The 17,636-nt window shown below is 58.9% G+C and overlaps 1 protein-coding gene across 2 annotated transcripts in view; it reads left to right on the top strand.

Moving 5' to 3' along the window:
• PLCG1 (phospholipase C gamma 1) overlaps positions 1-13,913 on the top strand; it is a 35,484-nt gene extending 21,571 nt beyond the window's left edge. The window contains exons 6-33 of one of the 2 annotated variants that reach the window (XM_045832818.1): positions 740-824; positions 917-1,000; positions 1,225-1,259; positions 1,453-1,525; positions 1,631-1,732; positions 1,960-2,078; positions 2,162-2,247; positions 2,321-2,441; positions 3,141-3,309; positions 3,449-3,571; positions 3,649-3,750; positions 3,836-4,023; positions 4,279-4,479; positions 4,554-4,673; positions 4,754-4,934; positions 5,715-5,792; positions 6,616-6,719; positions 6,880-6,976; positions 7,199-7,268; positions 7,670-7,827; positions 9,075-9,171; positions 9,307-9,531; positions 9,609-9,757; positions 10,527-10,641; positions 10,745-10,906; positions 10,993-11,081; positions 11,174-11,358; positions 11,559-13,913. In XM_045832818.1, coding sequence (XP_045688774.1) covers positions 740-824; positions 917-1,000; positions 1,225-1,259; positions 1,453-1,525; positions 1,631-1,732; positions 1,960-2,078; positions 2,162-2,247; positions 2,321-2,441; positions 3,141-3,309; positions 3,449-3,571; positions 3,649-3,750; positions 3,836-4,023; positions 4,279-4,479; positions 4,554-4,673; positions 4,754-4,934; positions 5,715-5,792; positions 6,616-6,719; positions 6,880-6,976; positions 7,199-7,268; positions 7,670-7,827; positions 9,075-9,171; positions 9,307-9,531; positions 9,609-9,757; positions 10,527-10,641; positions 10,745-10,906; positions 10,993-11,081; positions 11,174-11,358; positions 11,559-11,601 — 3,361 coding nt within the window. In that variant the 3' untranslated portion in view covers positions 11,602-13,913. Of the gene's footprint in view, positions 1-739; positions 825-916; positions 1,001-1,224; positions 1,260-1,452; positions 1,526-1,630; positions 1,733-1,959; positions 2,079-2,161; positions 2,248-2,320; positions 2,442-3,140; positions 3,310-3,448; positions 3,572-3,648; positions 3,751-3,835; positions 4,024-4,278; positions 4,480-4,553; positions 4,674-4,753; positions 4,935-5,714; positions 5,793-6,615; positions 6,720-6,879; positions 6,977-7,198; positions 7,269-7,669; positions 7,828-9,074; positions 9,172-9,306; positions 9,532-9,608; positions 9,758-10,526; positions 10,642-10,744; positions 10,907-10,992; positions 11,082-11,170; positions 11,359-11,558 lie in introns of both variants that reach the window. The other variant, XM_045832817.1, reaches the window with a different exon arrangement.
• The last annotated feature ends 3,723 nt before the right edge of the window (positions 13,914-17,636 follow it).

Here is a 17,636-nt window from a genome sequence, read left to right as displayed (position 1 = left end):
GTGCAGAGCCGGTGCTTCTGAGCAGCACTTGCTGGTGGCGGCTGGGGCCACTCAGTGCAGAGCTCCACCCCCTCGGCAATTTGCGCAGTTTGCGTGCTGACTGCCAGGCTCTTGAGTGGGTGGAGGAGGGGCTCCCGTCCCCCCTCCCTGACACCCCTTTCCAGGAGAGAAGGCCTCTTTTGCCCACATTCTGTTGCTTGGCCCAGCAGTGTCCCTTTGCCCCATATTCCAGCAGGGCACCCCTGGAGGGCAGGGATGCTTCCAGCTGATAGTGACCTTCCCTCTCCTCCCCCACGTCTGTGCTGAGGCCCAGACTCCTAGCGACCCAGGGGCAGGCTCATTGCTGAGCTTCCCTCCCACGGAGGTTGTGGGTGAGCCCTGTGTGAGCTGCATCTGCAGCAGTCGCTGCCTCCGTCTGCCAAGATGGGCCAGCTGCCACCTAGAGGGCTGAGGGTCCAGAGGTGCAGGTGCAGTGGTGCTGGTGGGACGGGGCTTTACTGAGCCTGGGCACACCTGTCTTGCCAGAATGCTGGGCTTCTCTTTGCTCAGATGAAGAAACTGAGGCTCAGAGAAAAGGGACTTCCCTTGGTCACCCCAGGGCTCTGATCCAGCCCCACCCTCTGGACTCCAGGCTCCAGAGTAGTGTTACCTACCTGTCCAGCCCCAGGTGGGCTCAGTCCACAGGTCAGAGGTCATGAGAGGTTAGGTGATGCTACTGGAGATGTTCGTGTTTCCTCAGCATCTCAGCCAAGGACCTGAAGAATATGCTGTCCCAGGTCAACTACCGGGTCCCCAACATGCGCTTCCTTCGAGAGCGGCTGACGGTAAGGGCCTCCCAGCTGCCTGTGGGTGGGCGGGGAGGCTGGAGCTCTTCGCTAGTGGGCCTGACCAGGAAGTCTTGCTGTGTGCCATGCAGGACCTGGAGCAGCGCAGCAGCGACATCACCTACGGGCAGTTCGCTCAGCTGTACCGCAGCCTCATGTACAGCGCCCAGAAGACGGTGCATGAGCCACCCGCCCTCCCGTGGCCCTCACCCCTGCTCTCCTGCCCCAGCCCTGCTTGCCTCAGCCCTGCTGCCCTCCTTGGGGGCTTTTGGGGTGCCATTCTTCCAGCTCTCCTCTTGAGGCCTACCCCCACCTGTCACCCCAGCCTTTCTTCCTGAGAGCCCCTTCCCCACCTGGCCTCCCAGGGGCTCTCGCTCTGACCAGGTTCTGTCTCCTGCAGATGGACCTCCCCTTCTTGGAAGCCAGCGCCCTGAGGTTTGGTTTGAAGTGGGGAGGCAGGGTCCCCCAACTGGGTGATACCTTCTGCGGGTGGGAGGGGTGAGCCATGCAGGATCATTCCGGGCAGTTCTGCTGGCTGGGAGCTGAGCTCTGCCTTTCAAGGGTCCCCTTATTGTCTGCGGACCACACCAGCCGGCTGGCCGCCAGGCACTTCCCTTCTCTCCTGCAGGGCAGGGGAACGGCCGGAGCTTTGCCGAGTGTCCCTTCCTGAGTTCCAGCAGTTCCTCCTCGAGTACCAGAGGGTATGGCTGGGCTGGGCCTGGGCCAGGGTGCCCGGCTGAGGGGCGGGGCTGGGCTTGTCACTGGCTGGGACCTCTCACATGCGCCCACCCTGCCCACCCCATCAGGAGCTGTGGGCTGTCGACCGGTTCCAGGTGCAGGAGTTCATGCTCGACTTCCTCCAAGACCCCTTGCGAGAGATTGAGGAGCCATACTTCTCCCTGGATGAGGTGAGGCCTGCCTCCACCTCTGCTGTCAGACAGAGTAGGCGGGGCTGGCCAGGACGCCGCTGGGTTTCCAGGAGCTGACCTGCCAGGGGTGCCACTGTGCTCCCCCTGTGCCCTCCCTGTCTGCCCTGGTGGAGACTGAGCACCCTCTCTCCTCCCCACCACCCCCGTGCTGGCGGGCCAGGGCGGCAGTCCAGCTTCTCTTCCCTTCCACGTGTGTTCCCGCGCAGTTTGTCACCTTCCTGTTCTCCAAAGAGAACAGCGTGTGGAACGCGAAGCTGGATGCCGTGTGCCCAGACTCCATGAACAACCCTCTCTCCCACTACTGGATCTCCTCCTCCCACAACACGTGAGCACTGCCCGGGCCCCATCCAGCCCGACCAGGGGAGGGAGGGGCTCGCGTGACCTCCCTGCCTGTCCTTCGCCGTCCAGGTACCTGACCGGGGACCAGTTCTCCAGCGAGTCCTCTCTGGAAGCCTACGCCCGCTGCTTGCGGATGGGCTGCCGCTGCATCGAGTGTGCGTTGGGGCCCGGGCTGGGGGAGGGGGGCGGGAGGCCTGCCCGCTTGACCGCAGTCGTGTGGCCCTCCAGTGGACTGCTGGGACGGCCCCGACGGGATGCCGGTCATTTACCACGGACACACCCTCACCACCAAGATCAAGTTTTCAGACGTTCTGCACACCATCAAGGAGCACGCCTTTGTGGCCTCAGAGTGAGTGGGGTGGGGGCCCAGGGTCAGCCGGGCTCCAGCTCTCTCCTGCAACAGAAGGCAGAGGGTCCCCTCGAATGCCCTGTCCCCATGCCACTTGCCTTTCGTCCCCACCCTCTCCTGCTGCTCGAATCGCTTCCCACGTTGTTCCCCGTTTCCTGCACCCTGACCCCTTCGTGGGGCCTTCTCTTTAGCCTGTGGGGTACAGTCAAGTTCTTCCTGTCCTTACGAGATCCTTTCTTAACCCTGACCTCTTTCGGCCATTGTCCTGCCAGCTCTTCCTGCACAGCCCAGGGAACGAGTCCCATTTTACAACTCCTCTTCACCCCGCAGCTGTAGTCACTGTGGGACGAGCTCTGGGGGGCCGGTAGGGGCCCGGGCACTGGTCTCCCCTGCCTCACTGAAGGGATCAGGAGGGCCCCCTCCAAAGGCTGCGTCTCATCTCTCCTGACCTGTCTGGTGTGGGATCTCTCCTGCCCTGCTGGGGCGGCCTCTGTGATGGATCCGATCTGGGACTTATGTCTGTAGCAGTCCCAGAGGTGTCCCTGCAGCACTCAGCCACCCTTCCGGCGGCCAGGGCCCGCATCCTCTCGGGGATCGCTTCCTGTAGACAGGCCCTGGGCGCTGCTGCTGGGACTGAGTGTCGACCCTGCAGAACCAACCGCAGGGCCTGTGTCAGCACACCGGCCCCTGCCCCTGCAGGTACCCAGTTATCCTGTCCATTGAGGACCACTGCAGCATTGCCCAGCAGAGGAACATGGCCCAGTACTTCAGGAAGGTCCTTGGGGACACACTCCTCACCAAGCCCGTGGACATCGCCGCCGATGGGCTCCCTTCGCCCAACCAGCTCAAGAGGAAGATCCTTATCAAGGTAGGGGAGATGGGCCGTGGGGACCCCCTCCCAGTGCGGCTCCACAGCCGCCGCGCCAGCTCTCGGTCTAGACCGGGTGAGGAGTGGCGGCTCCAGGACCGGGGCGGCGCTGCCATGTCCTGCCCCCCCGCCCCCACAGCACAAGAAGCTGGCTGAGGGCAGCGCCTACGAGGAGGTGCCCGCGTCCGTGATGTACTCCGAGAACGACATCAGCAACTCCATCAAGAACGGCATCCTCTACCTGGAGGACCCCGTGAACCACGTGAGGGCCGGGCCGGGCCGGGCCGGGCCGAGGGCAGGTGGGGGGCCCTGTCACAGGTCCCGCTTTGTCTCTTCCAGGAGTGGTATCCGCACTATTTCGTCCTGACCAGCAGCAAGATCTACTACTCGGAGGAGACCAGCAACGACCAGGGCAACGAGGATGAGGAAGAGCCCAAGGAGGTGAGGGGCCAGCCCGGGGCTGGGGGCTGGACCGGGCTGGGCTCAGAGTCACCGAGTGCCTTTGCTGTCGCCCGCCCCTGCCCAGGCCAGCGGCAGCACAGAGCTGCACTCCAACGAGAAGTGGTTCCACGGGAAGCTCGGGGCGGGGCGGGACGGGCGGCACATCGCCGAGCGCCTGCTGACCGAGTACTGCATTGAGACCGGGGCCCCCGACGGCTCCTTCCTCGTGCGCGAGAGCGAGACCTTTGTGGGCGACTACACCCTCTCTTTCTGGTAACTCGCTCCCCGGGTTGGCACACGCGGGCGTGGCGCCACCCAGAGACAGCCGTGGTCCACAGTCTTTGTTCCTGGTTCCCGGGTGACCCACACACCTGTCTGGTTCGTGTGGCCGCCCTCTCGCAGGGTGCCCTGGGCCTGAGATTCCCGCAGGCCCCCCTCAGATTCCCTCCTTCAGATTCGGCTTCTCGCTTGGGGTGGTGCATGGCGTTTGGGGCTCAGGCCGCCGCTCACTGCCCCCCCTTCCTTCAGGCGGAATGGGAAAGTCCAGCACTGCCGGATCCACTCTCGGCAGGATGCCGGGACCCCCAAGTTCTTCTTGACAGACAACCTTGTCTTCGACTCCCTCTATGACCTCATCACGCACTACCAGCAGGTGCCCCTGCGCTGCAACGAGTTTGAGATGCGCCTCTCGGAGCCCGTCCCACAGACCAATGCCCACGAGAGCAAAGAGTGAGGGCAGGGATGGGGATGTGGGTGGGGGCCTGGGTGGGGGCGGCGGAGTCCTCACTCGGGCCTGCCCTCAGGTGGTACCACGCAAGCCTGACCAGAGCGCAGGCCGAGCACATGCTGATGCGGGTTCCCCGTGATGGGGCCTTCCTGGTGCGGAAACGGAACGAGCCCAACTCCTATGCCATCTCCTTCCGGTGAGCGGTGTGGCCCGGGGTGCTGGCGGTGGGGAGGGGCTGCAGTGGGGCCCCTGTGTGACTGTTCGGTCTCTGTCGAGGGCTGAGGGCAAGATCAAGCATTGCCGCGTGCAGCAGGAGGGCCAGACGGTGATGCTGGGCAACTCGGAGTTCGACAGCCTCGTCGACCTCATCAGCTACTACGAGAAGCATCCGCTGTACCGCAAGATGAAGCTGCGCTATCCCATCAACGAGGAGGCGCTGGAGAAGATCGGCACGGCTGTGAGGGCCGGTGGTGGAGGGGGTGCAGCAGCGGGGAGAGTGTGACCCTTCTGACTCCTGGCTCACTGCTGGGCAGGCCACCACTCATGGGGAGATCCAGATGGGCAGGGCAGGGCTGGGCACAAGTGAGGCAGATGAGGAGGTGGGGGACAGGCACTGAAGCAGCGAGGTCCCCTGTGTGCCAGGGTGAGGAGGCCCCGGAGCCCACACAGGGAGAGTGGGCCCGAGGCTGAGGCTCATCCAGCTGGGTGTGGGCTGGACTCTGTCCCTGGGTCCGGAGAGAGGAGGCTGCAGAGGTGTGGCTGTGGGGGTCAGGCCACCAGGGTGAGACCAGTGAAAAGGCAGGACCTGATGGAGCAGAGGGTGGTGGGGGGGGCGGGGGGTTCTGGACCAGGATCACAGCCTTGGGTAGAAGGAAGGAGCGAGTCTAGCACAGGAGGTCCCCTTGAGACTCTTGTCATCAGTGGGCACGGGTGGCCAGAGAGAGGACTGCCATCTGCTGGGGCCCGGTGGTGGAGAGGAGCGTGCCGGGGGACAGGCTCAGTGGTGAGGGACACGCGCTGAGCAGAGCCCTGAGGGCGTGGTGCCTGTGGGGCTGTGCTGTAGAGACCCTGGGCGGGTGGGCCTTCGGCTGAGACCTTGGAGAGAGGAAGTGGGCGGGGCCGGGGCCATCCCCGCTATGGTGGGGGGACCATGGTGGACCAGGCGCCAGTGAAGGGGGCACATGGCTGCCAGCGCCCCTTTCATCTCTGGGCGTTAACGTACCCCATTGTCCCTTAGGAGCCTGACTACGGGGCCTTGTATGAGGGACGCAACCCTGGCTTTTATGTGGAGGCGAACCCTATGCCGACTTTCAAGGTACAGACAGCCTCAGGCCTGTGGGCACAGGAAGCTGGGGACAGTCCCCGGCTGCTTGGGGCTTGCACGTCTCAGTTCAGGGCCCATCTGTGGTCTTTGTGGAGAAGTGGTGTCTGTGGTTTTCCGCGGCCTGAGAGGTGGTGAGAGATGTGTGGTTGGTGAGTGGCCGCAACGCTCGCAGGGCCAGCCCTCCCCAGCCCCCGTCCCTGCGGGTCAGCAGGGACCCTGCAGACTGCTCCCCGGGGTAACCCTGGTTTCTTCCTTGGGCAGCAGTGGGGCAGGGGCGGGGCCCATTTGACAGAAAACTTTGTTTTTGCCATGTGTTCCCTCATTTAGTGAAGATCTGTCAGATCTTCCTCTTTTTGCCTGTTTCCCTAAGAGGTAAGAGCTGTGCCCTGTTCCTTCCCCCCTTTCCTTCAGCTGCCAGGGAGCCCAGGAGAAGGCTCCTTCTCATTTTTCTAGTGAGGAAGGGTGGGGTCCCAGCCATGGCCACAGGTGGCCGGGTCCCGAGGAGGACCTCGGGCCCTGCAGACACTCCCAGCACGCCAGCCCCGACGCCTCGGGCACGTTCGCGTGTTCCCTATGGCCCAGGCATGGCTCACGAGGTTCCGCCTGGACCCCAAGGGGCTTCCTTGGCAGAGGCTTGGCTCTGTCCCCAGTGACATCTGTCCTGAGCCTCCTGCAGGGCAGTGGTGAGGACCGAGTGCCACCTGCTGCTGCCTGAGCCCCAGCTGGGAAGCCCAGGTGCATGCGTGTGCACGCGAGGCCCGGCCAGGACCGCGAGGGCAGGGGCTGCGCGCTCAGGGGTGCTTCCTCTCTGCAGTGTGCGGTCAAAGCCCTCTTCGACTACAAGGCCCAGAGAGACGACGAGCTGACTTTCACCAAGAGCGCCATCATCCAGAATGTGGAGAAGCAGGACGGAGGCTGGTGAGCTGCGTCCCCGGGGCCCTGCACGGGCCCGTCTGTCCCACGTGTCTGCCCGCAGTGCCTGCCTTGGCCCGGCTCAGATGTGGGGGCCCCTGACCACAGATGCCCTCCCTTGGGGGTTTGGGTGGTTGCTGGGGGTCAGCGCCCCTGGCTCTTACAGGTGGCGGGGAGACTATGGTGGGAAGAAGCAGCTCTGGTTCCCGTCAAACTACGTGGAGGAGATGGTCAGCCCAGCAGCCCTGGAGCCGGAGAGGGAGGTGAGGCGAGAGCTGCTGGCGGGACAGGGTTCTCACCCCCATCACAGAGTCAGGCTGTGCAGCTGTCATACCCCATGGTGTCTGTTGGTCTCCACACACACGTGCTACACTTGTGTGGCCATGTGCACATTTGTAAGATGTATTTGTCACATGCACCAGATGTCCCCTCACACATGCATACAGGAGATGTGCTGACCATCCCACGGGCTTTGCTTCCCACAGCACCTGGATGAGAACAGCCCCCTGGGGGACTTGCTGCGGGGCGTCTTGGATGTGCCATCGTGTCAGATTGGTGAGCCCCTGTCCCCTTCTCTTGACCACTGTCCCTAAGGGCCAGGCTCTCTTGGGGCTGTCTCCGTGCTCCAGTGGCAGGCCCCACAGGCTGCCCGCACTCTCCCTCTCCCCACTCTTGGGCGCCCCCTTGACACCACCCCAGGTTCCCTTCTGCACCAGCTTTGATCCTGCGTGCTCACCCTGGGCCAGCGCCATGGTTGGTGCCCACAGCTAGCTGACATCCACAGTCCTAGTGGGTTGGGTCCCAGGATGTGACAGAGACTTGGAGGAGGGGTGGGGAGAGGCCCAGGGTTCAAGGTAGAGGTCTACATCGGACAGGGCTCAAGCCCTGGCCTCCCCGGCCTGGCAGTGCCTGGCACGTAGAAGTGTCTGATCCCAGCTCTTGTCTTGTTCCCTCAGCCATCCGTCCCGAGGGCAAGAACAACCGGCTCTTCGTCTTCTCCATCAGTATGGCGTCGGTGGCGCAGTGGTCCCTGGATGTGGCTGCCGACTCACAGGAGGAGCTGCAGGACTGGGTGAAAAAGATCCGCGAAGTGGCCCAGACCGCAGACGCCAGGGTGAGAGCCCGCTGCCAGGGATCAGGGGAAGCAGACAGGTGGCTAGCGGCGTGGCATGTTGAGGATGTGTTGAAATACATGTGGGACGTCCAGGTGGGCCTGAGTGGGCAGTTGGCTCCATGGGGCAGAGGTAAGAGGAGTCCTGGGCTGGGGGCAGGTGTGGGTGCCCAGGAGGGCTGAGGACTGCAGGGCAGGAGGAGCAGCCTGGGAAGCGCTGGCGGGGAGGCACACACAGGCGCGATGAGAACCTGCAAGTGCTCATTGGCTGGCAGTGGGCTTTGGGGAGGGGCCAGGCTCTGGGAGAGAGCAGAGGGCACGCAGGGCTGGCGTGAACACCAGCTGCTGGAGGAGCCGGTGGGAGGAGAGGGAGCAGGAGCTTGGTCGGAAGGGCCAGCCTTCTGGAGGAGGGAGGCCCCTTCCACTGAGCCTGGGGGACCGAGAGGAGGAAGTACTTTCAAGGGTAAGGGATTATGGCTAGTGGCCGTTTGTCCTGGTCACTTGGGGTGGGGTGGAGGGGCTACAAAACAGACCTGTGGCTGCTTTGGACAGTGGGCATCTGTGAGCCAAGCAGAGAGGGGATGTGCGAGGGCCGTGCCAGAGGCGCGGCCTGGAAGGAGAAGGCACCAGCAGGCCTGCGGGGCGAAGGGGAGGGTCCAGAGTGTAGGCTGAGAGCGGGAGATCCGAGTCTGCGAGTGCAGGAGGGGCCCCTGGTGGGGGTGGCCCTCCAGGGGTGAGAGGACCTCGTGGTGGAGCCTGTGGAGAGGGGGCTTCTGTCACCGAGATGTGGAAGTGGATGGTTGTGTTGGAGTGGGAGGAGCTGAGGTGGGAGAGCTTTTTGGCCAGGGTGGTGGGTGGTCCTTGGGGTGCAGAAGACTAAGGCAGGGTCCTGAGTCCCCAGTGAAGTCACAGGGGAGCCAGTAGGTGGCCTTTCTATCTCAAAGAGGTTCGGTACCAAGTGGCGGCAGCATTACTGGGTAGTGCAGCCAACCCCAGGACCCTGAGCTGTCACTGGGGCGTGGGCTGTGGTGAGGATCCCTCCCTCCGAGTGTGTCCTTGGGCAGAGAAGCATGGTTCTGAGGTGAGACTGAGGATGGAGGGCTCTTGTTTATGGTTCAGCGGGGTCTGGAAGATGGCGGGGAGGGACCCAGAGCACCTCCTGAGGGAGCAGACTGCCCAAGGCAGGTGGGGCTGCTGTCTCCTGGGTGGGGCCCCAGCCCGGGGCTATAGGGCCTTGTGTGTGTCCCTAGCTCACAGAGGGGAAGATGATGGAGCGGAGGAAGAAGATCGCCCTGGAGCTCTCCGAGCTGGTAGTCTACTGCCGGCCTGTCCCCTTCGACGAAGAGAGTAAGGGCCAAGGCCCAGCGGGGTGTGCATGTGTGTGGGTGCCCTCCGAGGGGGGTGTAAGAGGAGAGTGTAGTCCCTCGGGGCGGTGGGGGTTGGGTAGTGGGGCTCTGAAAGTGTTCTCCCTGTGTGGCTCAGAGATTGGCACAGAGCGCGCCTGCTACCGGGACATGTCGTCCTTCCCGGAAACTAAGGCCGAGAAATACGTGAACAAGGCCAAAGGCAAGAAGTTCCTCCAGTACAACCGACTGCAGCTCTCCCGCATCTACCCCAAGGGCCAGCGGCTGGACTCCTCCAATTACGATCCCCTGCCCATGTGGATCTGTGGCAGTCAGCTGGTGGCCCTCAACTTCCAGACCCCAGGTGAGGAGGTGCCCTGTGGGGCGGGGAGGGGCGCCTCCGGGCAGTGGGGCTGGAGGCCACCAACCTGGCTCTTGCAGACAAACCTATGCAGATGAACCAGGCCCTTTTCATGACCGGCGGGCACTGTGGCTATGTGCTGCAGCCCAGCACCATGCGGGACGAGGCCTTTGACCCCTTTGACAAGAGCAGCCTCCGAGGGCTGGAGCCGTGCGCCATCTGCATCGAGGTAGGTTTCGGGATTGGAAGGGGCTGCTCCCCTGGGGCTCATTTCAGGAGTCAGGGGTGCGGTGCTGGTTAATGGTCTGGGGAGGGGCACTGGACTGTTCTTGAGCTTGAGGAAGACAGCTATGAGTCTCCACAGTGGGGCCGGCTCTTGAGTGGCTCTGGCCAGGGGCTGAATGTGGCTGGTTCTCGGCACTAAGGAGTCAGACTGCCCGTGCGTCCAAGCCGAGGGTCGCCACTGCCTGGAAGAAGTAGGCAGAAGACAGGCAGGAAGCTAGTGCTGCTGAGCCAGGGGCCAGAGCAAGCTAGGCCGCACTGCACTCAGGAGAACAGGATGCAGCGGAAGCAGCACCCCTGGCCCCGGCCCTGGAGCTCTCACACCTTTGTAGCAGTTCGCGAGCACCCCTGAGGTCCCCAGTGATGTGGGGTTCAGGATGCTTGGGGCCTGAGCAGAGTCTTGAAGGCGTGGGGAAAGCAGCATGGGGTGAGCATCCACCCCTGAGAGAAGAGGTTCCTTTTTTCCCAGGGGAAAGTAATTTGAAAGATTTCCATGTTGAAACAGATACGGACTTAATGGGAAGTAGATGGCAGAAACTCACATGGAAATTTTGGTTAAAGCTAAGACAAAGTCAGTTGAATTTTTGCCGTCAGAGCTGCTTGCTCTTAGGGACTTAACAGACAGTGTCCTTGGAGCCCAGCAGAGGGCGCACTGCCTCCACCGCATGGTGGGACTTGGTGGGAGCGGGAAGGACCCATCTTTGCCTGCCTTACAGGTGTTAGGTGCCCGGCATCTGCCAAAGAACGGCCGAGGCATCGTGTGTCCCTTTGTGGAGATCGAGGTGGCCGGCGCTGAGTACGACAGCACCAAGCAGAAGACCGAGTTTGTGGGTGAGCCCTCCTTCCCCACTCACCCTTCTCATCCTCCCCTCTGCACCAGTGACCCCGTCTTCTCCTGGTGGTGGCCTCTGACCTTTTGCCCTTGCTTTCGCAGTGGACAATGGCCTGAATCCTGTGTGGCCGGCAAAGCCATTCCACTTCCAGATCAGTAACCCTGAATTCGCTTTCCTGCGCTTTGTCGTTTATGAGGAAGACATGTTTAGTGACCAGAACTTCCTGGCTCAGGCTACCTTCCCGGTGAAAGGCCTGAAGACAGGTGAGGACCCTGCCCATGACCGGGGGCGGGAGGGCGGGGCCCGGGCTTAGCTCCCTCCCAGGCTGAGGGCCAGGCTTTCCTCCCAGGGTACAGAGCAGTGCCTTTGAAGAACAACTACAGTGAAGACCTGGAGCTGGCTTCCCTGTTGGTCAAGGTCGATGTCTTCCCTGCCAAGGTAACGGCAGTGCCTGGGGTGCCTACCGGGCTGCAGTCTCAGGAGGTGCAGGGGGCTCACTGACCCGGTGTGCTTTCCCTTCGCTGAAGCAGGAGAACGGTGACCTCAGTCCCTTCGGTGGTACGTCCCTGCGGGAGCGGGGTTCTGATGCCTCAGCCCAGCTGTTCCACGGCCGGGGCCGCGAGGGCTCCTTCGAAGCGCGCTACCAGCAGCCATTTGAGGACTTCCGCATCTCCCAGGAGCATCTTGCAGACCACTTTGACGGCCGGGAACGGAGGTGAGCGGGCGGGGAGGTAGGTGGCCAGTGTGCAGCCTGTCAGGGGGGTGCCGGCGAGACGGAAAGGAGTGGCCCCATCACCCTGTGGTGCCCTTCCTCTCCTGGGGATACCGGAGTTACACAATAATTGTCTGGCTTGAGGCTGTGCCCTGAGGCTGGAAGGCCCCACTGCCAGTAAGGACACCCATCCCTCTGTCCAGGGCCCCACGAAGGACTCGGGTCAATGGAGACAACCGCCTCTAGCTGTGCCCCAGCCCCGTGGACAGCAGCAGGTGGCTGCATACCTCTTGGAATGCCGTGAACTGGGTTTGCTGGAAGCGGCCTGCGTGGCAGCCTTCCTGGTCTCGCATCCTGGAGCCTGGGTTCCAGCAGTGAATGCCAGACAAAAACCAAGCCATCAGTGAGATGTATTACCGTTTGGGGCCTCCACACCCAGCCGGGGTGGGGGCAGAAACTGTACTGTGTCTCGTGTTAAGCACACATATCTGGCCCTGACTTCTGGAGGTGGATCCTCCCATCTTGTGGGGCCAGGACCTCGGCTGCAGCCCCTTGGAGAGAGAGGTTGCCTCAGCCGGCAGCACAGGAGGCTCTGAGGAGCCGCTGACATTCCTGAGAATGGAGGAGGAGGAGGAGCAGCAGCAGCAGCCTTGCTGGGCCAGGGAAACAAAGTTTACATTGTCCTGCAGCTTTAAAACCACAGCCGGGCAGGGTGGGAGGGTCGATGCCCGCAGTTTGGCCCTGGAGCCAGGGCCTAGGAGCACAGCGCCTGCCCGAGGGGGACACAGCACAAGGGCACACTGCCCACGATGGGGAACGCGACCCGGCCTGAAAGATACAGGGGATTACGTTAAAAGCAGCAGTATTGGGCGTCACAGGGGACGGCGGGGCGGCCTGAGAGGGGCGGCCTGAAGCAGGGACGGGGCAGTGTGCCTCAGAGCCACAGCAGTGCCTCGGCTGTGGGCGGACAAGGGACCAGAACCGGGTGTGCCACACCACCAGGGGCCACGCTGTCCACCACTGCCCATTGCGGGGCCCTGGACGCAAGCCTGGAGGACCCGCCTCCCAGGGCAGACGAGTGTGTGGACATACTCGAGGCCTTCGTCGGGGCAGTCGGCGCCAGTGTGGCCAGAATGGAGGAGCAGGTCGCCAAGGCAGAGGCCGAGCTGAGGACTCGGCCCGGTGTACCCAGGAGACTCCCGCACACGGTTCCCATGCCCCCCTTCACGAGGCCCGCCCCCGAGGCCCCGTAGACCGGCTGCTTCGAAGCCCCATCCTGTTCCAACCGAAGACCACTCTCCCCGTCGTCGTGCGAGACCTGGGGTCTGAGTCTGCAAGAGGACGCCTCTGAGATTATCTCAAGTATTAACTCAGTTGAGAACCCTATTCCTAGACATACATGATGTTGGAGTATAGAATTTTAAAGTTTATTTTTTGCACACACTATTTCTCACTATCTTCATTATTTCACGTAGGATGTATGATTTTCTATGTCTTCCATTTCTAACCTGAAGCTGCTTGGTGAGGGGCTGGGGCAGCAGAGTGCAAGGACTCGCCTGTGCGCTGCGGCAGAGCTGGGGCTCCCACGGACGCTCAGTTCCAGCTCAGCTGACGGTGTGGCCTTCCCGAGGCTTCTGTGTCCTCTTAAGAAAAACCACTGAGCCGCTAAAGCCTTGTTCGTATTCGGTCCTAATAGTGATTCAGTTCTCTATAGCTTTTAGGGTAGGGAGTAAATTATTTAACGTTATATTCAACTTTCCATATCATGAATTGTAAGCTGAAGGAAATCATACAATTTCTGAGGAAATGTATTGATTTATTTAAACTAATTCTGAAGCTGTGTTTGAAAGTACGACCTCGCAATCTTAATTTGTCCATAGCAAACATGTCTACATGTGGTTGCCAACATTTGGTTTATAATTTAAGAATTAAAAATTTTAAATTTTATTGGAAAACCTTTCCTTCTAAAAAGGACTTTTTAAAAAAGCAGTATTTCTGTCTCCATGGTATAACTATCTCACCCCTCCTGCCCCTCATCTTGAGGAGCAGCCTCTGAGGGGGGCAGCTGCCCTGTCGGAGGGTTCAGTTTGGGGTGTTAAGGCACCGTCGGGAATGGGTTGGGAAGAGATAAAATAGCAAAGCTTATTCTGGTGAGGTGGTTTTTTTTAAGGCAAAAATAAATAAGTAAATAAATAAAGACTCACTATGCTTTCCCTTAGGAATGGAAGAGGGATTCAGGAGGCGCCTGCCTTGGCGAGCGCAGGGTGGGGGTGGACAAGGGAGGCGGGGCAGGCAGTCCGGTGCTGAGTGAAGCTGCTGTGCGGATGGCAGCTTCTGTTTAGCTGGGGACCAGATCCAGGGAAGGAGGTGGGAGGGTGGCAAGGCAGCCCCACCTGGAAGCACAGGTTGGGGCCCAGGCCCATGGGTGCACGGCATAGCACCCAGCACATGCAAACTCAATGCCTGCATTTGGGCTCACAGTTAGCTACTTGCTAGTTCTGCTGCCCTCCTAAGATCTGACTGCCAAATAAATTATCCTGGTCTCCTTTTCCCTTTAACTTGTGTGTGTTCTTTTGTGGGCTCGGGAAAGCCTGTTGTCTGGAGACTTGTTACCTAGGGACAATTGCCTGTGGTTTTTCTGCAGTGGAAGCAAGCAGGAAGTTTCTGGTAACTTCCCTGGCCAAGCAGATCTTGTCGTCCCTGGGCTACGAAGCCACCCTCTCCCTCCAGCTTGTCCACCAAGGGTGTGGCTGGATAGGCTAGCCTGCTGTGGTGGTGGGCAGTTCCACAGGAACTTTGAAAATGTAGCAATTTGCCCTGGCTGGCGTAGCTCAGTGGATTGAGCGCGGGCTGGGAACCAAAGTGTCCCAGGTTCGATTCCCAGCCAGGGTACATTCCTGGGTTGCAGGCCATAAACCCCAGCAACCGCACATTGATGTTTCTCTCTCTCCCTCTCTCTATCACCCTCCCTTCCCTCTCTAAAAATAAATAAATAAAATATTAAAAAAAAAAATGTAGCAATTCAAATGTAGGGTGCTGGGTGCATCTGTTGCTTGCAACCAAAATCTCTGCTCAGGATACAGTTGAAAGGACCTGACCTTCCCCTCCTGAGGCTGTTTTCATCATGGTCCGCGCTGGTGTGGGTCAGCCATGATGCCGTGCAGAGAGAGAGAGTGTCCTGGTGGACGGGTGGGTGGGCAGGCGTGTAAGGCACCCCAGGGAGCCTGAGAAGGTCTGTCACTGAAGAGACGCAGGTAAGTGTAATTAATTAGTTGGTTCTTAGGACAGTAATCAGCAACCCCTGGTCCAATAATGCACGTTCCAAGGCATGGTTGGAGGCTCTGGACCAAAGTGGCTTTAAGACCAGCCGAAGGTGTTTGGAGTTGAGTATCCCTTTGCTACGTGACAAGGCAGACCAAACACACTTCCCAAGTTCACAGACGTGGGGCCAGGCCTGGCTCGCTGCAGGCCCCTCTGAGCACTGCCCACGTGGAGTACTGGATTACCATTTAAAACCTTTCCTGTCATTCACGGAAATAGGTATGACAGCCAGTGTCGCACTGCCATGCCATCCCAGGCTATCCTCCTAGAGCTTCCCGGTGCTTCCCGGGTGTGAGCATGGCCCCTCTCCTCAGACAAGGCCGTGGTGGGTGACAGCCCGGGAACAGACCCACGCTTCTGTGGTCAGTTAACGATGAACAAAGGAGACAAGACCACACACTGAGGTGAATGACGGTCTATTCCAGTGACTTTCAGCTGGTGTGCCACAGAATTTTTAAAACATGCAACACCTGACTACTTAGGGGCACTGACTTCTTTTCCCTTAGATTATCAAGTTTAAAAGTGACAACCACCAATACAACAGTAGCCACCTGGTGTGAATGCCCTGTCTTGCACCATAAATATATAGGTCAGATAATAGAGTTGCATCTTATTGGTCACGTGGTGTATAAGGTTGTGTCTGATTGGTTAATTCTTGGTATCAGAAATGCTTACTAGTATAGGCACCTGATCTTTTAAAAAATCACTTTCAAGCAAAAAATAGGCAGTATTTTTTTTGTAAATCAATCAAAAGTTTGCCCCTTTTTTGGTTCAGATAGGCAAAAAATATATTTTTTGGTGTGCTGCTGAATTTTAATTGGTTTATGTGTGCCATGAGATGAAGAAGGTTGAAAATCGCTCTGTTTAGTGAATGGTGTTGGGAAAATTGGCCCGATGTGCAAAAAAATGAAACTGACCACCTTACACCACACACAAGAATAAATGCCAAATGGACTAAAGGCTTAAATGTAAGACTCAAAACCATAAAACTAGATGAAAACAGGCAGTAAAATTTCTGGCGTTTCTATTAGCAATATTTTTTCTGAAATACCTCCTTGGGCAAGGAACACCAAAAAACATGGAACTACATCACACTAAAAAGGTTTTGCACAACAAAGGAAACCAACAAAATTAATCTGAGTGGGAGAAAATATTCTCCAATGATACCTCCAATAACAGGTTAATATCCAAGATTTATAAGTAACAAGTCAACATCCAAAAAACAAAAAAATCCAATTAAAAATTGGGCAGAAGACCTGAATAGACACTTCTCCAAAGAGGACATACAGATGGCCAATAAACCTATGAAAAGATACTCGATGTCACTAATCAGAGAATTAAAACCACAATGAAATATCTCACACCTGTCAATCTGGGCTATCAAATCAACAAGCGTTGGCAAAAATTTGGAGAAAAGGGAACCCCTGTGCACTGTTGGTGGGAATGCAGACTGGTGCAGCCGCTGTGGAAAGCAGTATGGAGTTAGTTACTCCCCAACATTAACAATGGAACTGCCTTCTACCCCGTGATTCCACTTCTAGGTCTATCTGAAGAAACTCAAAACACTAGGGAAATTCAAAGGGAAATATGCACTTGTATGTTCACTGCAGTGTTATAATAGCCAAGATACGGAAGCAACCCCAGTGCCCGTCAGTTGACAAGTGGGGAGAACTGTGGTAGGCATATACAAGGGAATAGGGCTCGACCGGAAAAAAGAAGGCAACCTTAACCAGTTCACGACCATGCAGGACCTACAGCAGGGGTCCCCAACCCCGGTGCTGGTCTAGCCTGTCAGGAACCAGGCCTTGAGCTTGAGGGAAGCTCGCCTGAGCTCCACTTCCTGTGTCGTCCCCCCTTCCACGAAACTAGTCCCTGGTCCCAAAAAGGTTGGGGACCACTGACCTAGAGGGTATTACACTCTGAAATTAGAGAAAGACATGCACCATATGATTCCACTTGTATGTGGCGGAACCCAAAGAACAAAATAAACCAACAAAACGAACAGGCTGGTAGACACAGAGGAAATGGCTGCTGGGTGGGGGGCTGGGTGCGAGGAGGGGGTGAAGAAGTGCAAACGGGCAGTCGCAGAACAGCCCCAGGGGGGTGCAGTGCAGCGCAGGGAATACAGCCAATAGCTCTGCAATGACTTTGGGCCCAGGTGGGTTCCCTGAAGTATCAGGCAGGCACTTTGTGAAGTGTAAGATTGTCCAACCACTATGCTGTACGCCTGAAATAATACAAAGTAATACTAGATGTAAACTGTGATCGGGGGGGAAAAAGGGAGGGTGGGCATGAACCTGGGCTCTTCCCACGCATGCTTTCCAGCTCCAGATTCCTGCGGCCAGGAGAGAGCTTTTCCAACCAGTGAGGGGAGAGTCTGCTGGCCACTGGGGGCTGTCTTTGTCATTGTGTGACTGCCTTGCTGATGGTGACCACTTTCATTTCTGTCGTGACGTACCTCCATTTCCTGATCAAGTGTCTCTGGCGCACAACATGGGAGGAACAGCTCTGGAGGCCGGAGGCACCTGTCCCGGGCGCTCCTTGCGACCACGCCTCTGCCTCCCTCTGCCTTCCTCTGCAGGTGTTGATCCTGCTTCCTAGTAGAAAACATGGCAGCCTTCTGCTGAGCAAACTTACACATCAGTCTCACCTCCGATTCTTCCGAACAGACCTGATGGTCCTTGGCTGCCCCAGGAGGCTGGCTCCCCAGCAGGTCTGAATGAGTGGTCATGGCTAAGGGCAGAGCAGGGAGAGGAAGTCAGTGGTACCAGGGTCAACGGCAGGGAGCAGGCTGGCTCCCTTGCAAGGTTCTCTGCTCCTGGCTGGTTGGCAGGCCTTGCCTCACCAGCGGGCACAGGCACACACACAGCACTGCCTCCAAGGCCAGTGTCAACAGCCCGAGTACAGGACTCAGGGCAGAGCGCCTCCAGGAAAGGCTGCCCTGGGGGGAGAGGGCAGGA

This window comes from Phyllostomus hastatus, unplaced genomic scaffold (genome assembly GCF_019186645.2).
Source record: "Phyllostomus hastatus isolate PE091 unplaced genomic scaffold, TTU_PhHast_1.1 phas_contig_17, whole genome shotgun sequence".
Taxonomy (NCBI): domain Eukaryota; kingdom Metazoa; phylum Chordata; class Mammalia; order Chiroptera; family Phyllostomidae; genus Phyllostomus; species Phyllostomus hastatus.
This window is presented reverse-complemented; position numbering and strand designations above follow the sequence as displayed.